The sequence below is a fragment of the Agelaius tricolor genome, unplaced genomic scaffold (assembly GCF_023055355.1).
Source record: "Agelaius tricolor isolate 1412-34295 unplaced genomic scaffold, bAgeTri1.0.p SCAF_51, whole genome shotgun sequence".
In the NCBI taxonomy this organism is placed as follows: domain Eukaryota; kingdom Metazoa; phylum Chordata; class Aves; order Passeriformes; family Icteridae; genus Agelaius; species Agelaius tricolor.
In genome coordinates, this window is record NW_027269311.1 from 377,385 (window position 1) to 385,722 (window position 8,338).

The following is an 8,338-nucleotide window of genomic DNA, read 5'->3' on the forward strand; positions in this document are numbered from 1 at the left end:
GGCCCGCGCAATGAAGGGATGACTATTGTGTGAATATTAAGAGAAGCTTTATTGATGTGTAGTTATGTCATTGCACTTTAAATGTCCTCTCTTCTCCCCATAGTTTCCCTTTATTGTAGGGCTTTCCCTCTGCCCTGTGGGCGGCACAGGCCCCTGCTCTGGCACAGAGCTGCTTGATTACTTCTGTCTGATAGGAGGCAGGAGCCTTACCTACTGTGTTTGTGCGCCTTGAAAACGTGTTGCTATAGGGTTTTTTTAAGTTTATTTCGTTTTCTGACTAAATTCTGATTGTTTTATATAGTTTTACAGTTACTGGAGAGATTGAAAAGCGGTAAATGCAACGCCTTATTACCTATCAAATTTTAACATGGTCTGATATTTTTAACAAGAATGCTAACAAATTTGCCATATAAAATGATGCCAGATACAGTCACAAAAAGCTGTTGGGTTGTTCAGCAATATGCTAAATTGCACGTTATTCTATTTATTTTTCAGTAACCCTGCACTTTAAAAAGTCGTACTGAATTTCTGTTTCCATGGAATTTGCAGTTCCCATGAGTTTTTCTCATAACTGATTTACTTAGAATTCCAATATGCTTTTTACAACTTTAATCCCTCCAGTACACCATCATGCTGTTATTTCATTTATGGCTTATTCACCTTTCAGTTGTCTAACAGATAATAACCAGTGAAAACCTTCATGAGATAATACCCTCACAAGAGTGAGCTGTTTCAACATCAGAACATAGGAGCCTTTTTTAAATGAATGAAAAGGGGGAGATGTCATAGACAGGTAGAATAATGATAAAAGAAAGGCCTTATGAAATCAGGCCTTGTTCTGCAATATTAACAGCTGGCCTGTCATCTCTTCTAAGTGCAGAGAAGCAGTTACAAGTTCCCATGTGAAGCTATTTTGAGAATGAGAGTTTGTTAACAATCTGTTCTGAGGGTGAAAAACAAATGTACCTGCAACAACAAGGATTTGTCCCATGAGGATCAGTGCAGAGAACAAGTAAACAATACAATAGAGAGATTTGATGCACAAGTAAAATATATTTTATTAACCAATAGCTTACTTAGAAAGAAATCTATTAACTAATTAAAGTTGCATACGAGGTCTGAAACTGTAGAAACTGAGTTGAGTGAATAAAGAATAATCTTTCCCTGCCTGAAAAAACTGAGTCCCAAGAAGGGGTAACCTCCCCATCAGCACAGATGATACCCAGTCATTGTGGAACATCATCATCTGACTGTCCCCTCTGTAACTTTGCTTTGCATCTCCAGCTGAGATGACTAAAGATTGCTTTGGTCTCTACATTTTTGTTCAGGTTTCTTCTTCACCTTCTCCTGAGGCTTATTGGTCTTCTGACCTTGGTTTCCAGCTGCATGCTGGAACTTGTTTCCCTTCTGGATCACAGGTATCTGCACAGTACCCTGAACTCTGTTCCAGTAGGAGAAATTCTGCTGCAATGACTCATAGATCTGAAACCTCTGGATCAAGTTCTCCATCTCAGCTGCGTCCTCTGGGATTTCAGTTTCTCCCTTCTTTGGGGCTTTGGTTCTCCCCTTCTTTTGGGCTTTGGTTCCCCCCTTCTCTGGGGCTTTGGTTTCATCCTTCTTTGAGGTTTTGGGTTCCCCCTTCTCTGGGGCTTTTGCTTCCCCCTTCTTTGGAGCTTTGGTTTCCTTCTCTGGGATTTTGGTTGCCTTTCTCTCTGGGGATTTAGTTTCCTTTTCTGGAGGTTTGTTTTTCTTCTCTGGGGGTTCGGTTGCCTTCTTTAGGATTTTCGTCTCCTTCTTCTCTGGGGGTTTGGTTTCCTTCTTTTCTGGAGGTTTGTTTTTCTTCTCTGGGATCATGGTTTCCTTCCTCTCTGGAGCCTTGGTTTCCTTCCCCTCTGGAGCCTTGGTTTCCTTCTTCTCTGGGGGTTTGGTTTTCCCCTTCTCTGGTTTTGGAGGTTGCTTCCCCACAGAGACACCCTTCTTGTCCTTCTTCCGCTTCTCTTCCTCCTTCCGCCTTTCTTCCTCCTTCCGCCTCTCTTCCTCCTCTAAGGCTTTTGCCTCTTCCTCACGCTTTTGAGCCAGCTGCTTCAGCTCCCTTCAGCAAACAAAACAGAAAAAATCGCTGAGAGTCCCCACCAGAAACTTGGGCTCAGCAGTCCTGGCCGGCCCTGCACTTCATTCCTTGACCCTGAGGCCAGGCAGAACCACGAGACCATTTCCGTGAATTTTTCTCAACCCACAGAGGTTGGGAACATCCCAAGTGATGCCATTGGTGCAAGGGGACCTCCAGGACCAGCCAAACCTGAACCTTGCCATCATAAGGTCTTGGCTGTGCAAGCTCCCTCTTAAGGCACAGCCAGACACCTCCAGCCCACTGCCAAAGGCTGATCCAGCAGCTCTCTGTGCTGATGCCTGAAAATGCTCTTTGTCTCTTGATTTCCCAGTTTAAAGCAGATCACAGATTGCTGACATCTGCTTATCTCTCCGACCAATTCTCACTCAGCTCATTCAGCACCCCTCAGGGCACAGCCTGCTCCTTAATGAGAATAATCCTATCAGTCAGAAAGCAAAGGCTGCAGGAACTCCTCTCCTGCAAGACAGGCTCTTGTCAGCCAGATTTCCTGCAGGAACCCAGCTGTGAGCAAGCAAACCGGTGCTCTCTGCCATGAAAGCCATCTGAAACAGCCTCATCTGTCTCCTCCCCATGAAACCAACTTCAGCCTGGGCTGAAGGAAGTGCTGATACACAGACTTGCTTTAACCAGCCTCCACTCTCAGCTCCACACTTTGCCTGTGTGTCCTGAGCTGGGCTGCCTTGCTGGAGCTGAGCTTCTCCTGGGCTGGCCTACTGCTGCAGCTGAAGGGGAGCCTAAAGGACGTGAGCTTCTGTGGGTGGTGTCCCACCATAAGGAGAAGCCTGGCAGATCAGCATTGCAAGGACTTGCAATGCTGTGGCAGGAGCAGGACCCAAACCAAGCTTTGCTCTCTGCCCCACACCTGCCCATACCACAATCCCACTGTTTTGGTGAAGGGAGATGATCAAGAAGGTGCAACTCAACACCATGGACCTAAAGACACCTCTGGAGGCAGTGCCAAGGCAAGCCCAGAGCCCAGCTCCCTGCAGGCAGCAGCTAAGCCAGGAGGGCTCAGCACTCCAATAGAGAAGAAGATCTTCTGTCTCAACAGAAGAAGGTCCTTCCTCTCTTGGCAGCCAGGGAGCTCAGAATGGCCATCCCTGTGCTGCTTCTGGCCTTTGCTATCCAGCACCTCTGAGCTCAGAGTCCTTGGAGCAGGGAAGCCCTCCAGGGACAATAACCCATGGAACAGCAGTAACCCATGGAAGCCTTACTCACTTTTTCCTCCGTATGAGCTTCCTTTCCAGTGCTATTTTATCCACTTCTGCTTTCCTCTGCAGAGCTTTCTCTCGCTGCAGTTCTTTAGCACAAAGAGGAGAAACCATGAGTGACTGCAAGCTGACCTGGGTGCTCTGGGTCAGCTGCAAGGATTCACAGCTTTTCCTGACCCAGCCTATCATCCCAGGAGATATTGGGGAGCTTGTATCCCCCCCCAGAATTCAGACAATCCCCCAAGCTATGGCCGGGCAGTAAAGTCCCCATGCCCTCGGATCCCAGGAAAGGAGACTCGGTGAAAGCAAGATGAGATTGTTCTTTTGTTGCTAGGAAGGTGCAAATATAAAAGAGCCAGTGATATTAGACCTGGTCCTACTGGCTGAGGAACTCATCCAGCCCTAGTCTTTGTGGCTAAGGGACACAAGGAAATATCCTGATTATTTCCCCAGTCTATGGCAGGCAGATAGGAGCTTGCTTTGGCTACACTCAGGGTTGGTAGAGGATGCCACAGCGCTTCAGCCAAGAGCTCCTCCACCAAGCTGGGGAACAGGCAGCTGCTAAAAGAATGGGCTTTCCCTGGAGAGCAAGGTGACAGAGAGAGTTCAGGGTGTATGGGCTGGACCACAGGCAAAACAGACACCACCAAACCCTCACTGTTTTTCTGACCTGCTGCTGCCTTGCCCATGGCCTTGGCCTTGACCTCAGACTCAGCCCTGGCCTTGGCTTCTGCCATGGGCTTGAGCTCTGCCTGTGGAGCCTTTGGCCTCCTGTGTGCTTCGTGGTCCTGCAGCACCTCTGGAGGCAGTGTCTCACCCATGGCACGTGGAGGCATAACAAAGCTCTTTTGGTACTCAGACCCCACTGCCATCCGCAGGATCTGTATGTGGAGGGAAGAGAAACCATACGCAAGATTCCTTTTCTTGCCTTTCATCACACAGACTCAATCAACCCATTTTCTGTCTCCTCCCTTCCTCCCAATAACACCAACTATTTAGTTTAGGTCCTCCCACAGCATGTCAGCAGAGCTGGCTTTGCCCTGGGGATTGCCTCCATCTCCCTGGCACAAGCCTGGGAATGCTGGAGTGCTGTGAAGCTTGGGCAGCGTGTACATGGGGACTAGACCTGCCTTCTCACCTTCTCCTCCTCAAGGTACTGCTCATCAAAATCCAGTGAGTGAGACTCACAGGGTACCTGCACAGCACCAGGCAGCTCTGGCAGCACACAGAGCTGTGGTAACAACCATGTGAGGGCCAGCAATAAATGAACCAGGGCACACAGGCCCTCTGCCCTCTGAGGGGTCACCCACAGCCAGGAGAAACAGAGACAGCACTGAGGCATTCCAGGAGAAAAGGCACCTGCATGCAAGTATTGGCAAGCAACATAGATGCAACAAGGGAGTCACCCAGGGCAACACAGACAGGGCCAGCAGCTGGAAATATCTGTGGGCTTTTGACTGGAAAAGAGTGAAGTGGGGATTATTCTGGGACAGTCTCTCCAACGGTAGTGACTGGAAGCCCAACTTCTTCCCTTGATTATTGTGTGGATTAAGCAAGAGCTTTAGACAAGAGCATCTCCTTGGAGGTCAGGCTTTAGGTGTGGATCAGCAGAGAGATGTCTCAGGGACACCCCCCTCAGAGCACCCCCACTGGGACCCTGCCTGCCCCAGGAGGCAGTGTTAGGTACCCTGAAAAAGAGGCATTCCCAGCATTGTGGAGAGGGTTGGAGATGGCCATTTTAGAGCAGCTTGGATGCCAGATGTGTCCCTCAAAGGTTGGGCTTCCAAGCCCCAGAGCCAACAAAGGGGCTGGGAAGGGAGCCCTGGAGCGAGGTGGGCAGGAACCTGCTGGCCGTGGTGCCAAGGCAAGGAGCTGTGCCAGGGATGTGTGTGGTACCTGTAAGCCACAGTTGATCTCCTGGGGCCTCACGGAGTAGCGGACACGTGAGATCTCCCCGGTCACCAGCACCTCGTAGGTGGGGCCTCCCTCCACGTGGCACAGCGCCGTGACATCGGAGATGGTGTTGAGGTGGCCAGAGTAGGTGAAGGAGACCTGCTGGCTCTCACCTGGCTGCAGCACACCTGACATTGGCAGGATACTGAAAGCCTGGATGGAAGACAGGAGAGATTGAGCTGTTGAGCATGGCAATGGATGCAGAAGAGCATCTTGGAGCAAAGTGCAGCTGTACCTGGAGGGGCCTATTCCCCAAACACTGCCAGAATCACCCTCATCTCATCCTGCATCCATGCCACTGACCAGTGCAGGGACCATGGGGAAAATCTTCTCCCACACTCACAGATCAATGCATTAATTAGTACATTACGTGAAAGTGAACTGGGATGTCTCCTGGCAGTAGAAATTCTCTCTGATGCACAACTTGCCTTTAAAAAGCATTTCTTACTGCTTTTAGAAAAGGAGGAGGCTCAGAGTGAGAGCTCTCGGAGCTGAGCGAAGGACTCCAGCCCAGCTCATCTGACTCCTGAGGCTCTTCCCCTCTCTCTGATTTAAATGCTGCTTTCTCAAGGTGCTACAGCAAAAGCTCCTGCAAAAGTTTCCTATGGACCACCTGAGGAGTTCCAGGGGGAGCAGTGCCCTCCATAGGTGCTGCAAAGTGTCCTTGGGCAGCCCTACAACGTGTCCTGCATGGCCTCTCCAACTACCAGTTCCTTCAGCAGCACTTTGTGATGGGCCTGCAGGGATGGGAGGCCCCTCTGTGGCCAATGCTGAGGCCCACCAGTGGCACTGGGAGCTCCAGCCCTGCTTGCCACACTGACAATGTGCAAGTGAGACAGATTCCCTCCTACCTTCTCTGCTTCGAGGGAAGGCTGCGGTTCGTCCACGGAGCTGCTGATTCCCTCAAACCCTACTTGGAGGCGGGGGAATTCAGGAAGTTGATCTGATTGCACCTGAAAAAGAAGCCATTTTCTATGCTGGGAGGAAGAGACAGCCACTTTGCAAAGTCTCCGTTTGTAAGACAGCTCCAGGGCCAGCAGTGCAATAGCAGCTCTGGGTGAAAGCAGAGCCCTGCAAACAGGGAGTCTGGCTGCCTTGGGAAGAGGCTCCATGGAGATCAGGACTCATCCCAGCTTGCTCTGGGAAGGAAGCTGGAGGCCTTACCATGATGATGCAGATAAAAGCCTCATCTTTCATTGTGAAGGCAAAAAATCCCACACTCAACACAGGTCTGTAGGACCTGAGTGAGCTTCTCCAAGGAAAACTCTCCTATTTCTCCCTCCCACACAGCCCATGTCCAGCCACTGGCCCTGCTGCCCAGCCCACTGTCAGGGCACAGGACAGCAGGGCAGCAAAAAGGGAGGTCAGCACGAGCATGACTTGGTGGTGGCAGGCTGGGGAGGCAACACAAGCAGCAGATGTACAAGAAAATCTACCTTGTCTCTTAAAGACTGGGTAAAATCATCCACTTCTTTCAGCATTCTGGCTGCCTGCTCCTGTCTCATCTTGAAGTGTCTCCATCGAGATGCTGGGGACTCCAAACTGGTATTCTTCCCTTTTGGTGGTTGGGGTTTGAATTTAGGTGGGCAAAGCTCATCTCTGGAAAATAAGAGAACTATTGTGAAAAATGCCAATCACTTGTTTTCAAAATTTTAAAAGTTTAATAGTAATAAAACGGTTATAAAAATAGTAATACAATTAGAGTAAAAATAATTTGGACAATTTGAATTAGGACAACAAATGGGACAACAAATACAAAGAGTTACAGACGTCCGGGTACCTTTTTCTGGGCAGCACGAGCCCGAAAAAGGACCCCCACTAACAAAGGATTAACCCTTAAGAACAATAGCCCGTTGCATATTCATACACTTCATACAGGAGGCATCAATTCCATTCAAACACAGGATTCTGTCTGGTCTTCATCTGCTTCTTCCTTCTAATCCTAACAGTGCCTTCGAGGCGGGAAGAAGTTCATTTCTTCTGATAAGAGAGCAATAAATTCTTTTCTCTGAAAGATTTAGCTGTCCTGTGGCTGCTATCTGGTTCGAGTGCCTCATTCCTTTCTAAAAAAAAACCCCACTGACATAGTTCTTCTTGTAACTACAAAAGTTACCTTTTAATTACAAGACTACAAGGACTAGGAGCCCTTCATCAAGGTGGACATGGTCTCAGGCCACAGAGGTCTGAGAAAGCAGCTTTCACCCCAGCTTTCCTTCCCAGGGGAAACCACTGTGGGGGCTGTGCAGCACCAAAGTGGTGGAAAACCTATTCCCTGAGCATCCAGCCTGAGCACAGCTGCTCAGTGCCATTTGTCAGATGCCAGGCAAACAGCTTTGCTCTTGGCCAAGTACAAACAGGACACAGCAAGAAGAGCTTCAAGGGGAGGGCAAAGGTGCACATACCTAAACCTGGTCACCTCGCTGTCGGAACGGAATGACCAGCGGTACTGGACGGGCAGTGGGCTGCAGTTGGTCATCTCCAGGGAACGCACTTTTTTAGTGCCAGCCATGATGCAGCCAAACTCCACGGAGCTGGGCTGCATTTGGAGATTTGGGAAGTGAACTTCTCCCTGAAGGGTGATATGCTCCACAAAAGGATGGCCCCTGACCATGTCTATCTTCAGAACCTTCTCTTTTTTCCAGCTCTTCAAATCCAGTTCATAAGCTGGGTCAAACACGATGTAGAGATGACAGGTCTCCCCTACATCCACTCTCACAGGCTGCAAGGAGATGAGCAGTAATTAATCACCTGTGGGACGATGTCCCAAGGTCTGACAGCATGAAACAGTAAATGCTCCAAGTGACCCCAGCACGGGCTTCTCAGTTCATGATTCATCTCTCTACAGCAGGGCTCTGGCTGCAGGCACCACAGTCCAGTCCAGGATCCCTCAGGCTCCCGTTTCTGTGCTCAGCCCCAGTACAAGGGGGTGGCTGCTGGAGAGCTGGCATGGCTTTCCAGGAGACACCTTCCCTGCATGGCTTGCCCAGACCCAGCTGCCTGCTCCCTTCTCCCTGTGCCTTAAAGCCAGGATGGATCTTCTCAA

General features: G+C 49.7%; 1 protein-coding gene across 4 annotated transcripts; it reads right to left on the reverse strand.

Moving 5' to 3' along the window:
• Positions 1–1,092: 1,092 nt before the first annotated feature.
• On the reverse strand, positions 1,093–8,039 carry LOC139604441 (neurofilament heavy polypeptide-like). 4 transcript variants are annotated; one of them, XM_071455596.1, is made up of 5 exons: positions 7,698–8,039; positions 6,732–6,894; positions 6,147–6,248; positions 5,239–5,448; positions 1,544–2,092 (listed from the first exon to the last, which is right to left on the reverse strand). In XM_071455596.1, the coding sequence occupies exons 1-5, from the start codon at positions 7,904–7,906 to the stop codon at positions 2,063–2,065; spliced, it is 714 nt and encodes a 237-aa protein (XP_071311697.1). In that variant the 5' UTR covers positions 7,907–8,039; the 3' UTR covers positions 1,544–2,062. The 4 variants fall into 4 exon arrangements, with proteins under 4 accessions (XP_071311695.1, XP_071311694.1, XP_071311696.1 ...); XM_071455594.1 differs by lacking the exons at positions 5,239–5,448; positions 6,147–6,248; positions 6,732–6,894; positions 7,698–8,039 and adding exons at positions 3,350–3,431; positions 4,013–4,083 and having other exon boundaries at positions 1,093–2,092; XM_071455593.1 differs by lacking the exons at positions 5,239–5,448; positions 6,147–6,248; positions 6,732–6,894; positions 7,698–8,039 and adding an exon at positions 3,350–3,567 and having other exon boundaries at positions 1,093–2,092.
• Positions 8,040–8,338: the final 299 nt, after the last annotated feature.

What these genes read in the sequence shown, in the direction of transcription:
- LOC139604441 (XM_071455593.1), bottom strand. Translation starts at nt 3,531, where the DNA reads ATGATAGGCTGGGTCAGGAAAAGCTGTGAATCCTTGCAGCTGACCCAG. An exon ending in AAGCTCATACGGAGGAAAAA is followed by an intron (nt 2,093 to 3,349) that starts GTGAGTAAGGCT and finishes TGTTTGCTGAAG; the next exon opens with GGAGCTGAAGCAGCTGGCTC.